Below are 26380 nucleotides of genomic sequence, written 5' to 3'. Positions count from 1 at the left end.
AAATAAGCTCCAATGGGGAAAAAAATTCCTTCCTGACTCCACATACGGCAATCAGACTAGTTCCCTGGATCAACACCCTGTCATAAAATCCAATATACATAACTGGTAATATTATATTTTTCAATTAATGCGATCAGGCTCTGCTTAAATTTTACTTGTGAATCCCTCAATACAACATCATACGGCAGAGAGCTCCATAGTCTCACTGCTCGTACAGTAAAGAGTCCTCATCTGTGATTATGATTAAACATTCTTTCCTCAAGACGTAGCGGATGCCCCCGTGTTCCAGTCGCAGGCCTAGGTGTAAAGAGATCTTTGGAAAGGTCTCTGTACTGTCCCCTCATATATTTATACATTGTGATTAGATCCCCCTAAGCCTTTGTTTTTCCTAACTAACTAACCCCAAGTTTAATAACCTGTCTTGGTATTGCAGCCCACCCATTCCTCTAATAATCTTGGTCGCTCTTCTATCTACCTGTAAGATTATGCTATTTATAACCTTCTATACTTTTGCTAACAAGAAATGCATCCATTCCTCTCTTAAATTCATTCAGTGAGTTGGCCATCACCACTTCCTCAGGAAGAGAGTTCCAGAGCCTCACTGCTCTTACCGTGAAGAACCCTCTTCTATGCTGATGTAGGAATTTTCTTTCCTCCAATCGAAAAGAATGCCCCCTTGTTCTTGTCATAGTCCTTGGTACAAACAGATCATGGGAGAGATCTCTATATGGCCCTCTGATATATTTGTACATATTTATTAGGTCTCCCCTAAGTCTTCTCTTTTCTAGAGTAAATAGACCTAATTTTGATAACCTTTCCGTGTATTGTAATGCACCCATTCCATTTATTATTTTAGTAGCCCGCCTCTGAACCCTTTCAAGTTCAGTAATGTCTTTCTTCAGCACCGGCGCCCAAAATTGCACACAATACTCCAAGTGTGGTCTGACTAGTGATTTGTACAGAGGGAGAATGATGTTTTCATCTCGTGCCCCCAGACCTCTTCTAATGCATCCCATCACCCTATTTGCTTTGGTGGCTGCTGCCTGACACTGGGCACTCCAATTTAGATTCTTATTCACTAAGATGCCTAAGTCTTTTTCCATGTCTGATTTCCCCAGCAGTTTCCCATTTAGTAAGTAATCGTAGCATCTGTTTCTCCTTCCCATGTGCATAACCTTACACTTATCTGTGTTAAACCTCATTTGCCATTTTTCAGCCCAATTCTCCAATTTACTCAAGTCCATCTGTAGTTGCAAACTGTCCTCCTTTGTGTTAACTACCTTACATAGTTTTGTATCATCTGCAAATACTGATATTTTACTCTGTAAACCATCCACCAGATCATTAATAAATATATTAAATAGTAGGGGGCCCAATACAGACCCCTGTGGCACCCCACTAGTAACCCTGGCCCAATCTGAGTATGCACCATTAATAACCACTCTTTGTTTTCTACCACTAAGCCAGCTACCTACCCATCTACACACATTTTCCCCGAGCCCAAGCTTTCTCATTTTACTTAGCAGTCTTTTATGTGGGACAGTGTCAAATGCTTTACCGAAGTCGAGATAAATGACATCCAATGATTCTCCTCGGTCCATGTGAGAGCTTACATCCTCATAGAAGCTGATCAGGTTAGTTTGACAGGAGCGATCCTTCATAAATCCATGTTGATATGGAGTTAAACAGTTATTAACATTGAGACATTCCATAATAGTATCCCTTAAAAACCCTTCAAACATTTTACCCACAACAGATGTTAAGCTTACCGGCCTATAGTTTCCAGGTTCCCTTTTGCACCCTTTTTTGAATATTGGTACCACATTTGCTAGCCGCCAATCCAGTGGAACAGACCCAGTTTCTATAGAGTCTTTAAATAAAAGGAATAGAGGCCTGTCTATCACATTACTTAACTCCCTTAATACCCGAGGGTGAATGCCATCAGGGCCTGGTGATTTGTCAATTTTAATGTTACTAAGTCGGTTCTGCACTTCTTCCTTGGTTAGGCAGGTCATACTTAATGGGGCATTTACATGATCACTCTGCATTTCCCCTGGCATATGCTTTTCCTGTGTGAACACAGTTGAGAAAAAAGTATTTAAAACATTTGCTTTTCCCACATCGCTTTCTATGATTTTACCCTCATTATTCTTTAAAGGGCCAACACCATCAATTTTAATCTTTTTTCTGTTTATATAATTAAAGAATAGTTTGGGATTTGTTTTGCTTTCCTTAGCAATGAGTCTCTCAGTTTCTACTTTTGCTAAATATATTTGTTTTTTACACATTTTATTTTTTTCTCTATATATTTTTAATGCTTCCTCGCTGCCTTCTTGTTTTAGCTTTTTAAATGCCTTTTTCTTATTATTCATTGCCCCTTTTACATCCTTATTAAGCCACATTGGTTTTCTCCTGTTCCTAGCCCTTTTATTTCTGTATGGTATGGCTAGCTCGCAGTGGGTGTTTAATACCGATTTAAAAATTTCCCACTTATTTTCTGTGCTCCCATTTTTGAGGACATTGTCCCAATCAATTTGGCGAAGGTCTTCTCTAAGTTGATCAAACTTTGCTTTCCTGAAATTCACTGTCTCTATCTGCTCTATCTATGCCCTTATTTGCTCCACTACCCTCCCTCCCCCCAGATCCCAGTATAAAGGCTCCTCCATCCGTCTGACCATTTTCTCCCCCAGCACAGCTGCACCTTCCCCCAGTGCAGCCTGTCCCTACCGTAGAGCCTGTAGTGACAGAGAAGTCAGCCCATTTCTCCATTAACCCGAACCCTTCCTTCCTGCACCAATTTCTAAGGCTTGTATTTATCTCCCTAAGCTCCCGCTGTCTTTCTAGTGAGGCTCGTGGTAGTATTTCTGAAAACACCACCTTGGAGGTCCTGGACTTCAGCTTCTCTCCTAGTTCCCTGTTTTTAAGGACCTTCCACCTGCCTCTAACTTTGTCATTAGTACCAATGTGCACCATGACCACTGGGTTTTCCCCAGCCCCATCCAGCAATCTGTCTATCCAATCTGCAATATGCTGAACCTGAGCACACGGCAGACAACACAATGTTCCGCATTCACGGTCTTGGCAACAGATGACCCTGTCTGTCCGCCTAATTATAGAGTCCCCTACCACCACCATCTGTCTGGCCTTTACTGGTCTCCTATTCCCCTCCAGCAGTTGTTTTTCTGGTTGCCAAGAGCAACGTCCTGCTGTAGTGATCCTAATCCTGGAGGCTCTTACAGTACAGAATAAAGTGTGACCGCTCTTACAGAAGAGAATCCACAGTGTGACCACTTTTTGTTAGGTGTGACACCCATTATTTTTGTATTTTCAGTCCCCAGAAATCCAGAGATTTAGGCGAAGGGTCAGTCTGTCTTTATTGGGAACGACATTGGTATACATAGATCTCATGAGATCAACTTACAGGAGATACAATACTTCATATACAACATCCAGGAGTGAGGGCAGTGGTGACACGATCGCCGGCCACCACTGATTGTAACCTACAGAGCAGAATGGTTCTGCACGCACCGGACACAATCTCTGCGGAGGCCACAATTATAGTGCAAATTTTCTAGCCAGGTTTATTAGTGTTTAAACCCAACACAGCGCTCAGCGTTCATCCGGACCAAGGGCGCGGCTCAGTGGTAACGTGCAATTGTCCTGCGTCAGCATTTTAGTGCAAATTGAATAAAAATTAGGGTTAAGGTTACATTTCTGGATGCCGAGTTCCATGGTGTCCAACACTAGGAGGAGTCCGCTGTCTGGCACCAGTGTGACCCATTCTCCCCATACTGGGATGAGACCTGATTCCAGGGAATCCTGCGCTCTGCACACTGGATACAGACGTCCTTCACATCATATATGTCCTTCATGTCAGTAATCAACCACGAGTGTCAGCCATAGCCCCGATACAGTATGTGGTGGCGAATAATGTCCGGCCTGCTCCTGCCGAATACTGGACTTTACATCCACCAGATGCAGGGAGTTCAAAGATCCAGGGGACACAATGTAAATGACTGCAATGTTACAAGCCAGACACCCTCGTATCATCCCAGCCCACTCCACTAGAAGCCATATCTCCAGGACTGGGAGGACACAACAATCAGGTGTGATATTAGTGCCATATTACAGGGCGGGAACCCTCGTATCATCCCAGCCCGCTCCACTAGAAGCCATATCTCCAGGACTGGGAGGACACAACAATCAGGTGAGATATTAGTGCCATATTACAGGCCGGAAACCCTTGTACCATCCCAGCCCACTCCACCAGAAGCCATATGTCCAGGACTAGGAGGACACAACACTTGTTGTCGCGGGATGCACTCGTGTTGATGAGGTCAGAGAATATATATAGTATAATAGTAAAAGTGAGAACACCCCTTATATGTGTGTAAATATTTTATTATACCTTTTCATGGGAAAACACTGAAGTTCTGACACTTTGTTTTCAGAAAAGTGAGTACACCTCTAAATGGAAATGGCCATTTTGTGCCCAAAGTGTTACCTCTCTTGTGTATTTCGTTTGAGGAGGCCCCACAGTTGTTCCCTAGGGTTTAGGTCTGGAGACATTCGGCTGGTCCAGCACAGCCTCTTCAGCAAACTGAGGCTTTCTTGTGCATCATTTTTAGAAGATGCTTCCTTCTGGTACAACAGCCATGCAGATCATTGTGATGCAGTGTGCGGCGTATGGTCTGAGCACTGACAGGCAGACCCCCCATCCCTGTAACCTCTACAGTGTGCGGCGTATGGTCTGAGCACTGACAGGCGGACCCCCCACCCCTGTAACCTCTGCAGTGTGTGGTGTATGGTCTGAGCACTGACAGGCGGACCCCCCCACCCCTGTAACCTCTACAGTGTGCGGCGTATGGTCTGAGCACTGACAGGCGGACCCCCCCACCCCTGTAACCTCTGCAGTGTGTGGTGTATGGTCTGAGCACTGACAGGCGGACCCCCCACCCCTGTAACCTCTACAGTGTGCGGCGTATGGTCTGAGCACTGACAGGCAGACCCCCCATCCCTGTAACCTCTACAGTGTGCGGCGTATGGTCTGAGCACTGACAGGCGGACCCCCCACCCCTGTAACCTCTGCAGTGTGTGGTGTATGGTCTGAGCACTGACAGGCGGACCCCCCCACCCCTGTAACCTCTACAGTGTGCGGCGTATGGTCTGAGCACTGACAGGCGGACCCCCCCACCCCTGTAACCTCTGCAGTGTGTGGTGTATGGTCTGAGCACTGACAGGCGGACCCCCCACCCCTGTAACCTCTACAGTGTGCGGCGTATGGTCTGAGCACTGACAGGCAGACCCCCCACCCCTGTAACCTCTGCAGTGTGCGGCGTATGGTCTGAGCACTGACAGGCAGACCCCCGACCCCTGTAACCTCTGCACTGTGTGGTCTATGGTCTGAGCACTAACAGGCGGACCGCCCACCCCTGTAACCTCTGCAGTATGTGGTGTATTGTCTGAGCACTGACAGGCGGACCCCCGACCCCTGTAACCTCTGCAGTGTGTGGTGTAAGGTCTGAGCACTGACATGCGGACCCCCCCACCCCTGTAACCTCTGCACTGTGTGGTCTATGGTCTGAGCACTGACAGGCGGACCCCCCCACCCCTGTAACCTCTGCAGTGTGTGGCGTATGGTCTGAGCACTGACAGGCGGACTCCCCCACCCCTGTAACCTCTGCACTGTGTGGTCTATGGTCTGAGCACTGACAGGCGGACCCCGCACCCCTGTAACCTCTGCAGTGTGCGGTGTATGGTCGGAGCACTGACAGGCGGACCCCCACCCCTGTAACCTCTGCAGCGTGTGGTGTATGGTGTGAGCACTGACGGGCGGACTCCCCACCCCTGTAACCTCTGCAGTGTGTGGTGTATGGTCAGAGCACTGACAGGTGGACCCCCACCCCTGTAACCTCTGCAGCGTGTGGTGTATGGTGTGAGCACTGACAGGCAGACCCTCCATCCCTGTAACCTCTGCAGTGTGCGGTGTATGGTCTGAGCACTGACAGGCGGACCCCCCACCCCTGTAACCTCTGCAGCAATGCTGGCTGCGCTCACACGTCTATTCTGAATAGATGACCTCTGCATACGACGCTCGTGCACTCAGCTTCTGTGGTCGGCCATGGCGAGGCCTGTTCTCAGTGGATCCTGTCTGGTTATACCTCTGTATGGTCTTGGCCACCGTGCTGCGGCTCAGGTTCAGGGTGCTGGCATTTTCTTATAGCCTTGAACATCTTTAAGTAGAGAAACGATACATTTTTTTCAGATCCTTAGAGAATTCTTTGCCAGGAGGAGCCATGTTGAGCTTCCAGTGACCGGTATAAAGAAGTGTGTGTGAGCGATAACACCGAATGTAACATACCTGCTCCTTCAGTCACACTGGAGACCTTGTAATACTAATGAGTCACATGACATCAAGGAGGGAAAATGGCTAAATGGGCACAATGTGCCCATTTTCACTTAGGGGTGTACTCACTTTTGTTGCCAGCAGTTTAGACCTTAATGGTGGTGATGAGTAATTTACACTGTTATACAACCTGCGCACTGGCACTGCATGTTGTATACGACCTGCGCACTGGCGCACTGCACATTGTATACAAGCTGCGCACTGACACTGCACCTTGTATACTAGCTGTGCACTAACACTCCACAATGTATCACAGGGTCTGATCTGCAGCGCTGTCCCAGGAGAAGATAGAATAAAATATTTACAGAAGTTTTAAGGGTGTACTGACTTTTGTGATCTACTGTACATATCATATAGAAATATAATAAATACACAACATATACAGTCACGGGATACAACACATACACAGTGGGTGACATTGCATCTCCTGGACATACAAGACACATATGTGACGGCAGATACACGAGGGGAGTAGATGAGGAAGGAGGAATATTCCCTGAGGTAATACCATGAACGACACACGCCCACTATATACAGCATGTATGGAAAAGCTCTGCGCTCACGTTATGCGCACGCACACGCACGCACGCACACGATGGACATGAGCAGAAACCACCGCACATCTCCATACATACAGGACAGAGGTGTCCACCAGCGCACGTCTCCATATATACAGGACGGAGGCGCCCACCACCGCACGTCTCCATACATACAGGACGGAGGCGCCCACCACCGCACGTCTCCATACATACAGGACGGAGGCGCCCACCACCGCACGTCTCCATACATACAGGACGGAGGCGCCCACCACCGCACGTCTCCATACATACAGGACGGAGGCGCCCACCAGCGGCCACCACCGCATGTCTCCATACATACAGGACGGAGGCGCCCACCACCGCTCGTCTCCATACATACAGGACGGAGGCGCACGTCTCCATACATACAGGGCGGAGGCGCCCACCAGCGGCCACCACCGCATGTCTCCATACATACAGGACGGAGGCGCCCACCACCGCACGTCTCCATACATACAGGACGGAGGCGCCCACCACCGCAGGTCTCCATATATACAGGATGGAGGCGCCCACCAGCGGCCACCACCGCACGTCTCCATACATATAGGACGGAGGCGTCCATCAGCAGCCACCACCGCACGTCTCCATACATACAGGACAGAGGCGGCCACCAGCAGCCACCACCGCACATCTCCATACATACAGGACGGAGGCGTCCACCAGCGGCCACCACCGCACGTCTCCATACACACACAACATACAGGGGAATATTCCCTGAGGTAATGACATACCTCATCTACTATGTTACTGCTTCCCACAACCTCATAGATATGGTGCACCCTGCGCCCATGACGCCATACAGCTTTTCTCCTATATCTCTATAAGAAGCAGCATGACACAGTCTTCTTGTTATGTAGCTCCATAATGCAGAGCTGTAGTGGTGCAGGCACCAACCTATTGGTCACACCCTGGAACAGGGAACGTTCCACAGTTCTCGTTACGTAATTTCCATGACGGACATAGACAATATATAAGATGCGTATACAGGATCCATTATCAGGTCTGGGTCACCAGTGAGGAGAAGGTGTGGACGCTGGTGCTGGTAGTAACTGGTCCATAGTGCCAGATCTTCATTGAGCCGCATGGACTGTGGGATTCCTCGTCCTCTTCTCAATGTTCCTTCCACCTTCAAAATAAGAGGAAGCTATGAATACAACAAAAGACTGAGATGATCGATGAGGAAACAGACATGAAGAGGAAGGGATGATGGTGAGAAGTGCCTGGGGACAGTAAGGCTTTATTCACACATCAGTATTTCGATCAGTTTTTCAAGAATTTGTTGCTAAAACCATTGAGCATCTCCAAAACGCAAAGCAGGTCCGATCCTTCAGGGATAGTTTTCTCTGGAAGGTGCTCTGCTGGGTTTGATACAAAAACACTGATGTGTGAATAGGTCTTTAGTCACGCTGAGAGTCGCTGCTGGTGGACCCCGTTGAGGGACGCCACTGGTGGACCTCGCTGGTGGATCCCGCTGGTGGACACCGCTGAGGACACCGCTGAGGGACGCCACTGGTGGGGGCCTTTGGCTGGGGGCGATATCACTCACGCTGTCTGTTCCACTATTGGTTGCCGGACACATTTCAATTCTTTCTTGATGAGGCGCAATAAAAACTGAGAATGAAAAAAAAAAAAGACTGAATAAGACAGGAAGATCATAGACTGTATCGGGGCAGCCTGGTCAGACCAGCGATGGCCCAGTTGACCCATTGGCCTCACGCAGGAGACTCATCTGGACTGGCATAGTAACAACATGGAGTCTACGGTGGATCTAATGCCACAACTACTCACCAATAGGGCAAATGCATCACTCATCATGAGCATGAAAAACACATTGTGCCAGCCGTATGGAGACAGGAGGCCAGCCAGCAGAGGACCAAGGGCAGCACCTGCGGACAGACAGAGGGAGGCAGACAACACTAGTCAGGGGTGGATGTGAGGCAAGTCATGGGTAGGGCACAGTATGGAAGAGAAGATTAAGACCAAAGATGGTGGAATGTTTGGATGGCAAAAATGAAAAGAATCAGAGGTGGTGGAGCAGAGTGAGGGTGGTGCTGAGTAGTGCAGGATGATGATGGCGCCAATTAGTGCAGGGTGATGATGGCGCAGAGTAGTGCAGGGTGATGATGGCGCAGAGTAGTGCAGGGTGATGATGGCGCAGAGTAGTGTAGGGTGATGATGGCGCAGAGTAGTGCAGGGTGATGATGGCGCAGAGTATTGCAGGGTGATGATGGCGCAGAGTAGTACAGGGTGATGATGGCGCCGAGTAGTGCAGGGTGATGATGGCGCCGAGTAGTGCTGGGCATAGGTGGTGCAAGGTGAGAGGTAGATTATTATTAGACATGCATAATGCACAATTACTAGAGTCTTACCCACTGAGCCCGTCCCATCTATGATGGCAGTCACTGTGGATAGGGCATGGGCATTTCCTTTTAATGAGTTGTGAGTTCCCTGTGAAATAAGATAAACAATAGAAGAAATTCTGATATAGAAGCAGAAAAACAGCATCACGTTGTGGCTCTGCACCCATTAACCTTTACTCACCAGGTCAGCAGACACGGCGGTTGTGATGAGGGAATATGGGCCATTGACCAGAGCTCCACAGACAAGCAGCATCACTGAGGTAGAGGGGGCACAGTTAGTGGTGGGCAAGGAATAGAGAAGTCACCTCTGGAGCGGTCGGTACAGAGCACTTTCTTACTTACACACTGTAGAAGCTGGGCCGGTTTTACTGACAGCCGAGAAGAAGTAAAGCTGTAACACAACAGGTCTACAAGTGAGAACATCACATTGGAAGCATAGACCACCATAGAAAGTGCTCCAGACCATTCATATCCTCACCGTGGGGGCAGCACAAAGCAGCATCAGACCACAGGTTGTCGCCCGCTTGTGGGATTTATCAGAGACCACTCCTGCAAGAATCCCACCTGATGGAGAAACAATTTTAGCGTCTTCTATTTGGGGTTCATTAAATCTCTAGTGCCTAGGACTGGTATTAGAGGGAAGCAAACAAAGCTGGGGGCCCCGGCGCCATATTGTAAAATGATGTCAGTGGGATACGGCAGTAGTGGTAACATACAGGAGTCACCACAGAGGGTCTGTTCCCAGGAGTCACCACAGAGGGTCTGCTCCCAGGAGTCACCACAGAGGGTCTCTCTCACAGGAGTCACCACAGAGGGTCTCTCTCACAGGAGTCACCACAGAGGGTCTCTCTCACAGGAGTCACCACAGAGGGTCTCTCTCACAGGAGTCACCACAGAGGGTCTCTCTCACAGGAGTCACCACAGAGGGTCTGCTCCCAGGAGTCACCACAGAGGGTCTGCTCCCAGGAGTCACCACAGAGGGTCTGCTCCCAGGAGTCACCACAGAGGGTCTGCTCCCAGGAGTCACCACAGAGGGTCTGCTCCCAGGAGTCACCACAGAGTGTCTCTCTCACAGGAGTCACCACAGAGGGTCTGCTCCCAGGAGTCACCACAGAGGGTCTCTCTCACAGGAGTCACCACAGAGGGTCTGCTCACAGGAGTCACCACAGAGGGTCTGCTCCCAGGAGTCACCAGAGTGTCTCTCTCACAGGAGTCACCACAGAGGGTCTGCTCCCAGGAGTCACCACAGAGGGTCTGCTCCCAGGAGTCACCACAGAGGGTCTCTCTCACAGGAGTCACCACAGAGGGTCTCTCTCACAGGAGTCACCACAGAGGGTCTCTCTCACAGGAGTCACCACAGAGGGTCTCTCTCACAGGAGTCACCACAGAGGGTCTGCTCCCAGGAGTCACCACAGAGGGTCTGCTCCCAGGAGTCACCACAGAGGGTCTGCTCCCAGGAGTCACCACAGAGGGTCTGCTCCCAGGAGTCACCACAGAGTGTCTCTCTCACAGGAGTCACCACAGAGGGTCTGCTCCCAGGAGTCACCACAGAGGGTCTCTCTCACAGGAGTCACCACAGAGGGTCTCTCTCACAGGAGTCACCACAGAGGGTCTCTCTCACAGGAGTCACCACAGAGGGTCTCTCTCACAGGAGTCACCACAGAGGGTCTCTCTCACAGGAGTCACCACAGAGGGTCTCTCTCACAGGAGTCACCACAGAGGGTCTCTCTCACAGGAGTCACCACAGAGGGTCTCTCTCACAGGAGTCACCACAGAGGGTCTCTCTCACAGGAGTCACCACAGAAGGTCTCTCTCACAGGAGTCACCACAGAGGGTCTCTCTTACAGGAGTCACCACAGAGGGTCTCTCTTACAGGAGTCACCACAGAGGGTCTGCTCCCAGGAGTCACCACAGAGGGTCTGCTCCCAGGAGTCACCACAGAGGGTCTCTCTCACAGGAGTCACCACAGAGGGTCTCTCTCACAGGAGTCACCACAGAGGGTCTCTCTCACAGGAGTCACCACAGAGGGTCTGCTCACAGGAGTCACCACAGAGGGTCTCTCTCACAGGAGTCACCACAGAGGGTCTGCTCACAGGAGTCACCACAGAGGGTCTCTCTTACAGGAGTCACCACAGAGGGTCTCTCTTACAGGAGTCACCACAGAGGGTCTCTCTTACAGGAGTCACCACAGAGGGTCTCTCTCACAGGAGTCACCACAGAGGGTCTCTCTCACAGGAGTCACCACAGAGGGTCTCTCTCACAGGAGTCACCACAGAGGGTCTGCTCCCAGGAGTCACCACAGAGGGTCTCTCTCACAGGAGTCACCACAGAGGGTCTCTCTCACAGGAGTCACCACAGAGGGTCTCTCTCACAGGAGTCACCACAGAGGGTCTGCTCACAGGAGTCACCACAGAGGGTCTCTCTCACAGGAGTCACCACAGAGGGTCTGCTCACAGGAGTCACCACAGAGGGTCTCTCTTACAGGAGTCACCACAGAGGGTCTCTCTTACAGGAGTCACCACAGAGGGTCTCTCTTACAGGAGTCACCACAGAGGGTCTCTCTCACAGGAGTCACCACAGAGGGTCTCTCTCACAGGAGTCACCACAGAGGGTCTCTCTCACAGGAGTCACCACAGAGGGTCTGCTCCCAGGAGTCACCACAGAGGGTCTGCTCCCAGGAGTCACCACAGAGGGTCTGCTCCCAGGAGTCACCACAGAGGGTCTGCTCCCAGGAGTCACCACAGAGGGTCTGCTCACAGGAGTCACCACAGAGGGTCTCTCTTACAGGAGTCACCACAGAGGGTCTCTCTCACAGGAGTCACCACATAGGGTCTCTCTCACAGGAGTCACCACAGAGGGTCTGCTCACAGGAGTCACCACAGAGGGTCTGCTCACAGGAGTCACCACAGAGGGTCTGCTCACAGGAGTCACCACAGAGGGTCTGCTCACAGGAGTCACCACAGAGGGTCTGCTCCCAGGAGTCACCACAGAGGGTCTCTCTTACAGGAGTCACCACATAGGGAGTACAATCCACCTTTACAGGCAACACACAGTCCATATAGCATAATATACCACAACAGTGTACCAGCTGTAAAATATCAATAGTAGTGTCCCAAGACAGTGATGATGGTGGGAGGTACATACATATCAAATTAACTAGCCCACAGGGAGAGTTTAGCATAAACAATATATACGCCCCTAATAACGAACAAAAAGCCTTCTTTGACTTTATCACCAACAAATTGGGAGTGGATGTAGACCCAAATAAGATAGTGGGGGGAGATTTTAATGCAGTAGTTTCGAAAGAGGAGGATAGGAGGTATGGCAAGGAACAAGGTAGGCAGAGTAGGAATACAAAGGGTTTGATGGCCAAATTACTGGAAGACACAAATCTGCAGGACAGTTGGAGAACGCAACACCCATATGAACGTGAATTTACACACTACTCACACCCACACGAAGCATGGTCAAGGATTGACTTTATGTTAGTAGACCAAAGACTCTGGCACAGGGTCAAGGATGTAGACATAGAGAACATGGTTATATCCGACCACAGCCCGGTGACCTTAGACTTAAATGACAGAATACAGTGGGGCTCGGATTATATATGGAGATTTCCATCATTCTTACTCAAAGATAAAGATTTTATTAAAACCTTAAAGGAGTGGTGGGAAGAATATTGCGGCACTAACAGCGGGCATGAGGAAGAGGCAATGCTATTCTGGGAAACAGCAAAAGTAGTATTAAGGGGGAGACTGATGGGGCATGTAGCCAAAATCAGGAAACAGACGCAAAAACATTACCAGGAGGCAAGCACTAGTTTGAGAGAGAAATACACAAGGTACCTAGAAAACAAATCCCAAAAAGCAAAAGAAGAGTGGAAGGAAGCAAAACAAGAGTTTGACATGTGGGTAGGAAAACGAGAAGAACTAGTTCGGTCACAACAGGAGGTTGACTTGCACCGATTTGGCAATAAGGCAGGTAAACTGCTGGCTAACCTGGCAAAGGGAAGACGACCGTTGACGTTAATAGCTAGTATGACAAGACAGGATGGGACCAAATCGACGAATCCGCAGGAGATCAACCAGATCTTGGGGGAATACTATGCCAAACTATATAGTAAGGGGGATGAAAATGGAGAAGGAGGGAGGGAGTGGCTAAAGACATTAGGACTTACACAAATAACCGAGGACGAACTGACTCGACTGAACGCGGACATCACAATAGAGGAAGTGCAAACAACAATAGGAGAACTGAGTATACATAAAGCACCGGGGCCTGACGGGTTCAATAGGGAATTCTATAAAGTACTAAAGGAGGAAATTTCACCAACGCTGACACATATGTTTAATAAAATGTTAGGGGGTACAGGAATGTCTAGCCACCTTAACACTGCATATATAAAACTTTTACCCAAGGGAGACAAAAATTTGGACAATCCAACGAATTATAGACCAATCTCACTAATCAACCAAGACCTTAAACTAGTGGCCAAATTGATGGCCAATCGATTGGCAGAGGTATTACCAAGGCTAATTTCTCCCGCCCAATCGGGGTTTGCAAAGGGGAGAGCAGCCGTGACAAACGTAAGAAAGGCCATGATAGTAATGGACGCCATCAGACACAGGGATCTACAAGGAGGGGAGTTGCCAGCCATGATCACGTTGGATGCTGAAAAAGCGTTTGATAATGTGCAGTGGCCATGGCTGGAAACAGTCCTAGATAATATGGGCTTCAGGGGAGCATTCAGAACATTTATAGGTATACTATATGCAAACCCTCAGGCAAGAGTGGCGACACCCGGATTTTTGTCACGACCCTTCTCTTTGACCAAAGGGACGAGACAGGGGTGCCCGCTGTCTCCTCTCGTTCAATCTAGCCATTGAGCCATTATCAAAACTGATCAATGGAGGAGATTGCTTTGAGGGCATTAACATTGGAATGGAAAAAGTACATTCAGCTCTATTCGCGGACGATATCATATTATTCATGAATAGACCACAGAATGACCTTTTAAAAACAATACAACAGATAGAGAGATTTGGGTCTATGGCAGGTTTTAAATTGAACAAGACAAAATGTGAAATACTGTTTCTGAATGAGCGAACCATGTCATCCCTGAAAACCTATGGAATAGGGGATAACATATGTGGGTTACCGATAGCAAAAACCCACCTTAAATACCTGGGGATCCAGATGGGACGCCAGCCTGCCTCCATTTATGAATTAAACTTCAAACCGGTGATACAGAAAATAGAACGAGAGCTAAAGATGTGGGAGGGGCTGCCGCTATCCCTGCTAGGTATAAGATGTGGGAGGGGCTGCCGCTATCCCTGCTAGGTATAAGATGTGGGAGGGGCTGCCGCTATCCCTGCTAGGTATAAGATGTGGGAGGGGCGCCCGCTATCCCTGCTAGGTATAAGATGTGGGAGGGGCTGCCGCTATCTCTGCTAGGTATAAGATGTGGGAGGGGCTGCCGCTATCCCTGCTAGGTATAAGATGTGGGAGGGGCTGCCGCTATCCCTGCTAGGTATAAGATGTGGGAGGGGCTGCCGCTATCCCTGCTAGGTATAAGATGTGGGAGGGGCTGCCGCTATCCCTGCTAGGTATAAGATGTGGGAGGGGCTGCCGCTATCCCTGCTAGGTATAAGATGTGGGAGGGGCTGCCGCTATCCCTGCTAGGTATAAGATGTGGGAGGGGCTGCCGCTATCCCTGCTAGGTATAAGATGTGGGAGGGGCTGCCGCTATCCCTGCTAGGTATAGGATGTGGGAGGGGCTGCCGCTATCCCTGCTAGGTAGAAACCACCTCTTAAAAATGATGAGTTTCTCGAAGCTGCTATACCCAATGCAGACTATCCCTATATTATTAAAGCATGCGGATGTAAATAGACTGAATAAAGCATTTACAAGCTTCCTATGAAAGAGAAAAAGACCAAGAATTAGGGCGGAAAAACTAATGCTACCACTGGAAAAGGGAGGAATCAAGATGCCAAATGTGAGAGGCTACAACCTTGCATGCTTGATGAGGCACGTAATAGACTGGCTGAGGAAGACAAATAGCTATTCTAACATAAAATTGGAAAGTGAGTACTGTAGACCATGGGACTTGGGGGCAATATTACACACGTCATTGGCCAATATTCCGAGGAAAATTAAGCACTCCCTGGTATGTAGGGACACGATAATGGCGTGGAAAGCAGTGAGGAAAAAGTTTAACCTGTCCTGGCGAATCTCCAAATACCTAAATATCTGGAATTTTCCGGAATTCCCAGCAGGGAGGGAAAACAAACTATTTCTAGAATGGAGAAATAAGGGGATCAGTGGGGTGAAGGATCTGCTCCATGAAACGGAACATAGATGGTTGACCCTTGAGGAGATGGTGAACAGGTACGGGCTTTCCCCATTCCAAATCATACAATACAAACAGGTGGAAAAGGCAATAATGGGACTATTGAGGGATGTTAAAAAAGAACAGGTAATGAATGAAATGGACCAATTTATAATGAAGGATAAACAGGAGATTACTATCTCCTCCCTGTACAAAGATCTGAGAACAGCACTGGTACCACTGCACTCGGACCAGGTCTGGGGAGCGTGGGCACGACAACTAAAAGATACAGAGGCAGGGGAAAAGATACAGCAGGGATGGATGAGGATGAGGAAGGAGGTGATTAATGAGGGCTGGAGGGACACACAGTTTAGATTAATGCACAGAGCAATTTATGGTTTTAACATCCCTACCAAGCAGACCATGAATAAAATAGAACATTGCCCCAAATGTAAACAGCCGAAAACAGACTTATACCACGGGATTTGGCAGTGCCCACAAAGTCAGAAATTTTGGGGAAAAATGAAGACACTTATAGAAAAAGTATGGGAAGTGGAAATGGAACTAGACCCATTGTTATGGATTTTCCACCACAGGACTAAAGAAAAGGAAGGAGGAGGAGATACACAGGGGACCACGATTCCAAGACTCTTCCATAATATTGCTATGATAGGGAAAAAGACCCTACTACGCAGATGGCTCGAGGAATCTGTTCCATCAGAGGAGGAGGTGGTCAATCAGATTAAAAAGCTGCTCAATATTGAACAGTTGGAAGCCGAAAGAAATAAGGACGAACTAACGGGAAACTTTTTTAAAAAATGGAAGAGATTTATAGTACAACAGTATGGAGTTGCAGAAATACGGAAAGTGGTATCTCCTTTCACTAATACGGAATGGTATCTACTGGGAGACTTGCAAGGCACATTGGGAAAGCTGAAAATACACACGCAGTAGAGACACGACAGTAGGGCGAGACGAGGGTTTCAGAGAAATAGGGCTTCAAACGGGAATCAGAATATAGAGGAGCTGTGTGTTCTTTCGCGACTTATACCTGGTGTTCTGTGTATTAAAAATGTTGGGGGGGATAAAGTGGGAATAAAAGAGGGTGGGTTAAGACAAGGGTGGGTAAATTGGTAAGGTGAATTTGTTCTTGTTCAAATGTTAGACATATTGTAATGATTCTGAAAACTGCAATAAAATTTGTGTTTAAAAAAAAAAAAAAATCAATATATATCAGTAGACGTCAGGCAGTAGCCCACTTCTTATCACTGCCATATCTTGCCTATATTGTGTGAGCGCTGCTTTGCTGCGAAGCCCCCAATATTCTGTTTAAGACTCACCAATAATTCCACCAACATCAAACAACGTCGATAGATCTCCAGCGTGACGGGCGTCCATGTGACCTGCAAGGAGAGCAACAGTAACTGGAGCTACCTGAGGAGCAGAAAATAACTCCAAGGCACATGGAGAACACTGAGGGGGATGTGTGGATGGAGATGTGGGGAGAGAGGACGTGAAGGAATGGAGAACAAAGGTGTGTGCGGATGGTGATGTGGGGAGAGAGGACGTGAAGGAATGAAGAACATAGAGGACAAGTAGATGTGTGCAGATGGAGGAAATGTGTGGAGAGAGGATGTGAAGGAATGGAGAACAGAGGACAAGTAGATGTGTGCGGATGGAGGAAATGTGTGGAGAGAGTACGTGAAGGAATGGAGAACAGTGGACAAGTAGATGTGTGCGGATGGAGGAAATGTGTGGAGAGAGTACGTGAAGGAATGGAGAACAGTGGACAAGTAGATGTGTGCGGATGGAGGAAAGGTGTGGAGAGAGTACGTGAAGGAATGAAGAACAGTGGACAAGTAGATGTGTGCGGATGGAGGAAATGTGGGGACAGAGGAAGTGAAGGAATGGAGAACAAAGGACAAGTAGATGTGTGCAGATGGAGGAAATGTGGGGAGAGAGGATGTGATGGAATGGAGAACAAAGGACAATTAGATGTGTGTAGATGGAGGAAATGTGTGGAGAGAGGATGTGATGGAATGGAGAACATGAATTTGTATGGAAGGCGGATGTCGCCATAATACAGATATTGTATGGCTCATTGTAACGCTACAACCATGCCACACAAGTTTTCCTCCATACAGAATAAATTGGTGGGTGGTCCCTCCTCCAGGATTGTACAGGTCATGTGAAATGAGCATCAAGAGCAGTCTGGTAAGGGTGGAGGTTCAGCACTAGAAATAATAATTTAGGTAACCCTGATAGTGGACAGAGATGATGGTATCCGGAGCGATCTATGGTGCGTTGGTGGTAGTGAAGCCATATGGAGACACCGTTCTATGGTGCGTTGGTGGTAGTGAAGGGATATGGAGACACCGTTCTATGGTGCGTTGGTGGTAGTGAAGGGATGGAGACACCGTTCTGTGGTATCATAGTATCATAGTTTTTAAGGTTGAAGGGAGACTAAGTCCATCTAGTTGTGCGTTGGTGGTAGTGAAAGGATATGGAGACACCGTTCTGTGGTGCGTTGGTGGTAGTGAAGGGAAATGGAGACACCGTTCTATGGTGTGTTGGTGGTAGTGAAGGGATATGGAGACACCGTTCTGTGGTGCGTTGGTGGTAGTGAAGGGAAATGGAGACACCGTTCTATGGTGTGTTGGTGGTAGTGAAGGGATATGGAGACACCGTTCTATGGGGGATTTGTGGTAGTGAAGGGATATGGAGACACCGTTCTGTGATGCGTTGGTGGTAGTGAAAGGAAATGGAGACACCGTTCTATGGGGGATTGGTGGTAGCGAAGGGATATGCAGACACCGTTCTGTGGTGCGTTGGTGATAGTGAAGGGATATGGAGACACCGTTCTATGGGGGAATTTATGGTAGTGAAGGCATATGGAGACACCGTTCTGTGGTGCGTTGGTGATAGTGAAGGGATATGGAGACACCGTTCTATGGGGGAATTTATGGTAGTGAAGGCATATGGAGACACCGTTCTATGGGGGATTTGTGGTAGTGAAGGCATATAGAGACACCGTTCTGTGGTGTGTTGGTGGTAGTGAAGGGATATGGAGACACCGTTCTATGGTGCGTTGGTGGTAGTGAAGGGATATGGAGACACCGTTCTATGGGGAAATTTATGGTAGTGAAGGCATATGGAGACACCGTTCTATGGGGGATTTGTGGTAGTGAAGGCATATAGAGACACCGTTCTGTGGTGCGTTGGTGGTAGTGAAGGGATATGGAGACACCGTTCTATGGTGCGTTGGTGGTAGTGAAGGGATATGGAGACGCCGTTCTATGGGGGAATTTATGGTAGTGAAGGCATATGGAGACACCGTTCTATGGGGGATTTGTGGTAGTGAAGGCATATGGAGACACCATTCTATGGGGGATTTGTGGTAGTTAAGGCATATAGAGACACCATTCTATGGGGGAATTTATGGTAGTGAAGGCATATGGAGACACTGTTGTATGGGGAATTTATGGTAGTGAAGGCATATGGAGACACCGTTCTGTGGTGCGTTGGCGATAGTGAAGGGATATGGAGACACAATTCTATGGGGGAATTTATGGTAGTGAAGGCATATGGAGACACCGTTCTGTGGTGTGTTGGTGGTAGTGAAGGGATATGGAGACACCGTTCTATGGTGCGTTGGTGGTAGTGAAGGGATATGGAGACGCCGTTCTATGGGGGAATTTATGGTAGTGAAGGCATATGGAGACACCGTTCTGTGGTGCGTTGGCGATAGTGAAGGGATATGGAGACACAATTCTATGGGGGATTTGTGGTAGTGAAGGCATATAGAGACACCGTTCTGTGGTGTGTTGGTGGTAGTGAAGGGATATGGAGACACCGTTCTATGGTGCGTTGGTGGTAGTGAAGGGATATGGAGACACCGTTCTATGGGGGAATTTATGGTAGTGAAGGCATATGGAGACACCGTTCTATGGGGGATTTGTGGTAGTGAAGGCATATAGAGACACCGTTCTGTGGTGCGTTGGTGGTAGTGAAGGGATATGGAGACACCGTTCTATGGGGGAATTTATGGTAGTGAAGGCATATGGAGACACCGTTCTATGGGGGATTTGTGGTAGTGAAGGGATATGGAGACACCATTCTATGGGGGATTTGTGGTAGTGAAGGCATATAGAGACACCATTCTATGGGGGAATTTATGGTAGTGAAGGCATATGGAGACACTGTTGTATGGGGAATTTATGGTAGTGAAGGCATATGGAGACACTGTTGTATGGGGGATTTATGGTAGTGAAGGCATATGGAGACACTGTTGTATGGGGGATTTATGGTAGTGAAGGCATATGGAGACACTGTTGTATGGGGGATTTATGGTAGTGAAGGCATATGGAGACACTGTTGTATGGGGGATTTATGGTAGTGAAGGCATATGGAGACACTGTTGTATGGGGGATTTATGGTAGTGAAGGCATATGGAGACACCGTTCTATAGGAGATTTGTGGTAGTGAAGGCATATGGAGACACCGTTCTATGGGGGAATTTATGGTAGTGAAGGCATATGGAGACACAATTCTATGGGGGAATTTATGGTAGTGAAGCATATGGAGACACCGTTCTATGGGGGACTTGTGGTAGTGAAGGCATATGGAGACACCGTTCTATGGGTAATTTGTGCTAATCACAGGGGAGAGATGGATGGACCTTTCTATAAGATAGTTGGAGGACGCACATTACATAGAAAGGACAGTGACACTCACCGACATTGGCCATGTAGAGCGGCAACCAGAAGAGGAAGGTGTAACTGACCAGCTTGGCAAATAACAGACACATGGAGAACTCTACCACCCCCTGCAGGAAAGAATCACAGTCAGCACATAACCCGCACCGGCCGGAGCTCTGTCCTGCTCATCAGGTCTCATCTTTCTCTCAAGCCATATTCCTACCTCCGCCTTATAGAATTGGCTGACATTATGATCATGGTGGAGATGTGACGTCTCCTCTGCACTTACTGGTATTTGTAGTGCCCCAAAGAAGCTGATGGCAGAAGTCCCACTCTTCCCAGCACTGGGATCCTTCTGCAGAACGACCACATGATGGGTGGGGTACACGGGTGTCGGTCCCAGCATATTCTGGGTCTCCCAGCTCTAAAATAAAAAGATATCCATAATAAAACTCTGTAGTAAGCCTTAAAAATGTGGATATTCCAAAGAGGAAGAGCCCTGACAACCCTTACCCCAGCATTCACATGGGGGGGGGGGCACCTCACCAGAGGTCAACAACCCCAAACAAGTCATCCTGTAAGCCACAACATTCCCCATACAGTCCACATTCCACATATTATAAGCCTTCAGACCTTTACCTTTTCTGGATATGACTCTTCGGCTTTTAGGATCTGATTCTGGATCTTGAGTCCATTACATGACACGTTTAGAGGAGACTGTGGGGGAGAAGCCATTGATTACATTAAAGATGATGAGCAGGAGGTAAGCAAGAAGGCCGAGCGTGTGGCAAATAAGCAAGAAGGCCGAGCGAGCAGCAGGTAGGCAAGAAGGACGAGCGAGCAGCAGGTAAGCAAGAAGGACGAGCGAGCAGCAGGTAAGCAAGAAAACCGAGCGAGCAGCAGGTAAGCAAGAAGGCTAAGTGAGCAGCAGGTAAGCAAACAGGCCGAGCGAACAGCAGGTAAGCAAGAAAACCAAGCGAGCAGCAGGTAAGCAAGAATGCTAAATGAGCAGCAGGTAAGCCAGAAGGCCGAGTGAGCAGCAGGTAAGCAAGAAGGCCGAGTGAGCAGCCAGGAAGCAAGAAGGCCGAGCGAGCAGCTGGTAAGCAAGAAGGCTGAGCGAGCAGCTGGTAAGCAAGAAAGCAGAGTGAGCAGAAGGTAAGCAAGAAGGCTGAGCGAGCAGCAGGTAAGCAAGAAGGCCGAGCGAGCAGCAGGTAAGCAAAAAAATGAGCGGGCATCCGGTAAGCAAGAAAACCGAGCGAGCAGCAGGTAAGCAAGAAGGCTAAGTGAGCAGCAGGTAAGCAAAAAGGCTGAGCGAACAGCAGGTAAGCAAGAAAACCGAGCGAGCAGCAGGTAAGCAAGAAGGCTAAGTGAGCAGCAGGTAAGCCAGAAGGCCGAGTGAGCAGCAGGTAAGCAAGAAGGCCGAGTGAGCAGCCAGGAAGCAAGAAGGCCGAGCGAGCAGCTGGTAAGCAAGAAGGCAGAGCGAGCAGCTGGTAAGCAAGAAGGCTGAGCAAGCAGCATGTAAGCAAGAAAGCCGAGCGAGCAGCAGATAAGCAAGAAGGCTAAGTGAGTAGAAGGTAAGCAAGAAGGCTGAGCGAGCAGCAGGTAAGCAAGAAGGCTGAGCGAGCAGCAGGTAAGCAAGAAGGCCAAGTGAGCAGCAGGTAAGCAAGAAGGCTGAGCGAGCATCAAGTAAACAAGTCTTTAGGAAGGCAAAAAAGCAACAGGTTATTAAAAAGTCGGAGAACACAACAGGTAAGCAAGAAAACGGAAGTAGGCAGCAGGCAAGAAAGAAAGCCCAGCAACTGGCAGGTGAGCAAGAAGGGGTATGTAACAAGTGTGCAGGCATGCTATGGATTAAGAAGTTAGAGCAAGCAGCAGTCTAACATGCACACTCAGGTGGAGGAAAAGTCCTGAAAGGTAGCGGAGGATATAATTACCAGAGGAGCAAGGTCTGACTTAATATCGCGGGGATCTGAACACAACAAACATAATAGCATGTAATGAGAATCAGCGGAAAGAAGAGACGATATTATAATAAGTGCGCACCAAAAACGCATGTGACTTACGCTCTATGAGGAACAGGAAGCAGATGAGGCCCATGACTGTAATTATCACACCGGGGACCACAAATGACATCCCCCAACAGGAGGACACCCAGTATCCAGCAATCAGAGACCCCAAGATGTTACCCACCGATGTGTGTGAGTTCCACACTCCCATGATGAGACCTCTCCTAATACAGAGAAGAGACAGATGGAGAGACCGATCCGGTCACTACAGCAGGGGTGGCAACATTTTGTATTTCTGCGAAGACTCATTTGCAAATTTATACCATCAGTACTGTACAAAATTATCAACCTAAAAATTACCCGGCTACATTTGCTCAAATTTTGAATGACTTCCCCCTAATGTGATGGCTGGAGCTTCTTGGTGAGGCAGCAATGCTAGGTGGTATTAAAAAGGTTAATGCAAAGTTCCAAGAGGAAGAAGAGAGACCGCACTCAATCCGCTGTGCTGGGTATAACTTTATTCACGTGGGTGCAGGGTAAAAAGGCTGGAGACGCGCTGTGAGCCGGCTCCTTAGAACGGACGACGGCCGTTTCGCCTACAAATTAGGCTTCCACGGGTCCACGTGTGGGACTACAACACCACCCCTCTTTTTATAAAGAGAGCTCACAGATTGTGTCACCAACCACATAAAAGGGTAGGCAACGTTGTCCTCTTGACCCGGCAGCAGTATGTGCAGGAATGCTTAAGACAATTGGCGGATAGGAGTACATATATCCTTTACCATCTAACCCCATCCAAGATTTCAAAAAATCTCTGGTGCGACTTCTGGTCAGGTATGTGGGGTCGGGTCTCCTTTCTCGTGCACAGGTTGATAAATTGATCCCCCCATACCCAACGAAGCCCTACTGGTATTGTATACCTAAAATCCATAAGAGCAGGGATAATCCTCCAGGCCGTCCAATAGTAGCTAGGATGGGCTCTCTCACAGAGCCGTTGTCGCACTATTTGGACTGGCTGTTGAGACCGCTGTTACGGCATATCCCCTCTTATGTGAAGGATAGTGGCGATTTTCTGTCACTCCTAAAAGGTATAACATGGCAGGAGGGCTTCGCTTTGACTTCAATTGACGTCGAGAGTTTGTACACCCGCATCCCCCAGGGACTGGGGGTTCAGGCCGTTAGGGAAATGGTGGCGCTAAGTGGCAAGGATGCCGGTTTTTGCAATTTTGTGGAGGAAGCCCTTGAGTTTGTTCTATCCAAGAACGCATTTATGTTTTTGGACCGATGGTACTTACAGTGCGGGGGTACCGCCATGGGTACCCCTGTCTCACGTGCCATGGCCAATATATTTTTGGGCTCCTTCGAATGCAAATATGTGTTTTCAGACTCCAATCCCTTTTTTAGGTACATCCGCCACTACTTGAGGTATGTGGACGACATATTCATTGTGTGGGATGGCACAGAGACTTTGTTCTGCAGTTTTGTGTCACATCTTAACACCTATAACACAATGAATATGTCCTTCACTTCCTCATTTGGTGGCAACACCCTCAATTTTTTGGACGTTGAGATTTCCATCAGGGATGGCAGTTTTCACACTTGTTTATTTAGAAAACCCACGGCATCCAACTCACTTTTGCATTTTCAAAGCGCACACCCTTTCCATACTAAGTCAGCCTTACCCTATAGCCAGTTCCTGAGGGTACGAAGGGTGAATAACTCTGAGGAATCCTTCCTGCGGCAATCACAGGATTTGAAAAGCAGGTTACAACAAAGGGGGTACCCCAACAAACTGATTCATTCGGCCTTTGAGAGGGTTAATTCCGGCACCCCCGGGCCTGTCCAGAGGAAGAGCACTAAGGGAAGAGGGGAAAATTTGGATAGATTCATCTTTAGTTTCCGTTTTGGACCGATGGAACAGGTCATAAGGAGAACACTTTGTAAAAATTGGCATATCTTGGAGAAAGATTCAGATTTGGCTGAAATGACCAAGGCTAACCCCTTGGTCACGTTCAGACGCTGCAGCAACCTGCGGGATAAGTTGGTCAAAAACAAACTCACCAGCCCGTTGACGTGGCTGGATAGATGCTGCCCACCGGGCACTTACCGGTGTGGTAATTGTAGGTTTTGTAACTTGCATATTACTGGCCGTTCATTGCAGGTGGGCTCGCATATACATATGGTGCACCAGTTTATCTCTTGTAAAACCAAGTATGTTGTCTATGTGGTCCTGTGCCCTTGTGGCAGGTTCTACATAGGCAAAACAATCAGGTGTCTATACATCCGGTTTAGGGAACATTACAACTCCATTTTGTCGGGTAAAGGCTCCCCCAGATTGATTACTCATATTCGTGATCACCACGAGGGGAACCCGGACGTCTTGCGTTTTGCCGGTCTCAAGAGGGTCACCCTCCCACCTGGGGGTGGTAACTTACAACAATTTTTGTTACAGGTAGAGGCCAAACTGATAATTAATTATGGAGCACAGGGCGCCTTGGGTTTAAATGACCGTGTTGATTTGACAGTGTTTTTGTAAAAAAAAGTTTTTCCCTCAGACCACCTTTTTTATCCGTGTTTGTGAATATAGTATTTTACTATAATATATGTAAATTCATAGTCATTATTGTATGACATGTTACATGTTTTATGTATTGGCATTCTCCTTTGTATGTTTTATGTGGTTGGTGACGCAATCTGTGAACTCTCCTTATAAAAAATGAGGGGTGGTGTTGTAGTCCCACACGTGGACCCGTGGAAGCCTAATTTGTAGGCGAAACGGCCGTCGTCCCGTTCTAAGGAGCCGGCTCACAGCGCGTCTCCAGCCATTTTACCCTGCACCCACGTGAATAAAGTTATACCCAGCACAGCGTAACTTTGCATGGACTTCTTTGCTGGACGAGCACCCCGCTTGGGATACGGTATTTTGCAGCCCTCCACGTGGACACGTGCGGCACCGCAGATAACGTGCAGTGGTGTAGGACCGCTTTTGTTGTATTACGATTAAAAAAGTTAATGCAACGGTTTCTCCAGGTTTGCATCGGTCTGGAGCACCGTCAACTCTATGTGATGGAAAGGTTTGTAAAAGATTGATCTCAGAAGTAAATGGTTCAGAACACAGATGTATGTTACACGGCAGGTCACCTCACAGTGGGAAATCATCACTGCTTGATTGTATAAATGTTACATGAGCAATGTTAGGTCTGCTGTACACATCACATAGGACACACTGAAGCTGCTGTATATACATCACATAGGAGACACAAAGTGCTGTATACATCACATAGGAGACACCGAGACTGCTGTATATACATCCCATAGGACACAGAGACTGCTGCATATTTACATAAAATAGGAAACACTGAGCCCACTGAATAGAAGTGCATCTGAATAAATTAGAATATCATTGAAAAACTAATTTACTTTAGTAATTCAAAACAAAAAGTGAAACGCATATCTTATATAGAGTCATTACACACAGAAGGATATATTTCTACATAATATATAGGCAATATACACAAAGGAATCAATTTACACTGCACATCACTATAGTAAACTATCGCTCTCCTATCTATTTGACGTACACAGCATTATACCCATAGCTAAGCTCACCTACACTGCACATCCCTATAGTAAACTATCGCTCTATTATCTATGTGAAGTATGCAGCATTATACCCATAGCTAAGCTCACCTACACTGCACATCACTATAGTAAACTATCACTCTCCTATCTATGTGAAGTACACAGCATTATACCCATAGCTAAGCTCACCTACACTGCATATCACTATAGTAAACTATCGCTCTCCTATCTATGTGAAGTACACAGCATTATACCCATAGCTAAGCTCACCTACACTGTACATCCCTATAGTAAACTATCACTCTCCTATATATGTGAAGAACGCAGCATTATACAAATAGCTAAGCTCACCTACACTGCACATCACTATAGTGAACTATCGCTCTCCTATCTATGTGACGTACGCAGCATTATACCCATAG

The 26380-nt window shown here is 48.0% G+C and overlaps 1 protein-coding gene across 1 annotated transcript in view; it reads right to left on the bottom strand.

Annotated features, from left to right (window-relative positions):
* Nucleotides 1-3357: 3357 nt before the first annotated feature.
* SLC37A1 (solute carrier family 37 member 1) overlaps nucleotides 3358-26380 on the bottom strand; it is a 147780-nt gene continuing 124757 nt past the window's right edge. Inside the window, exons 8-20 of the mRNA XM_075334805.1 lie at nucleotides 22434-22600; nucleotides 22305-22339; nucleotides 21010-21087; nucleotides 20660-20794; nucleotides 20408-20498; nucleotides 17014-17076; nucleotides 9823-9908; nucleotides 9687-9735; nucleotides 9526-9599; nucleotides 9354-9432; nucleotides 8773-8870; nucleotides 8531-8595; nucleotides 3358-8110 (exon numbers count right to left, since the gene is read on the bottom strand). Coding sequence (XP_075190920.1) covers nucleotides 8095-8110; nucleotides 8531-8595; nucleotides 8773-8870; nucleotides 9354-9432; nucleotides 9526-9599; nucleotides 9687-9735; nucleotides 9823-9908; nucleotides 17014-17076; nucleotides 20408-20498; nucleotides 20660-20794; nucleotides 21010-21087; nucleotides 22305-22339; nucleotides 22434-22600 — 1036 coding nt within the window. The 3' untranslated portion in view covers nucleotides 3358-8094. The remainder of the gene's footprint in view (nucleotides 8111-8530; nucleotides 8596-8772; nucleotides 8871-9353; nucleotides 9433-9525; nucleotides 9600-9686; nucleotides 9736-9822; nucleotides 9909-17013; nucleotides 17077-20407; nucleotides 20499-20659; nucleotides 20795-21009; nucleotides 21088-22304; nucleotides 22340-22433; nucleotides 22601-26380) is intronic.

Source organism: Anomaloglossus baeobatrachus, chromosome 2 (assembly GCF_048569485.1).
Source record: "Anomaloglossus baeobatrachus isolate aAnoBae1 chromosome 2, aAnoBae1.hap1, whole genome shotgun sequence".
Taxonomy (NCBI): Eukaryota; Metazoa; Chordata; class Amphibia; order Anura; family Aromobatidae; genus Anomaloglossus; species Anomaloglossus baeobatrachus.
This window is presented reverse-complemented; position numbering and strand designations above follow the sequence as displayed.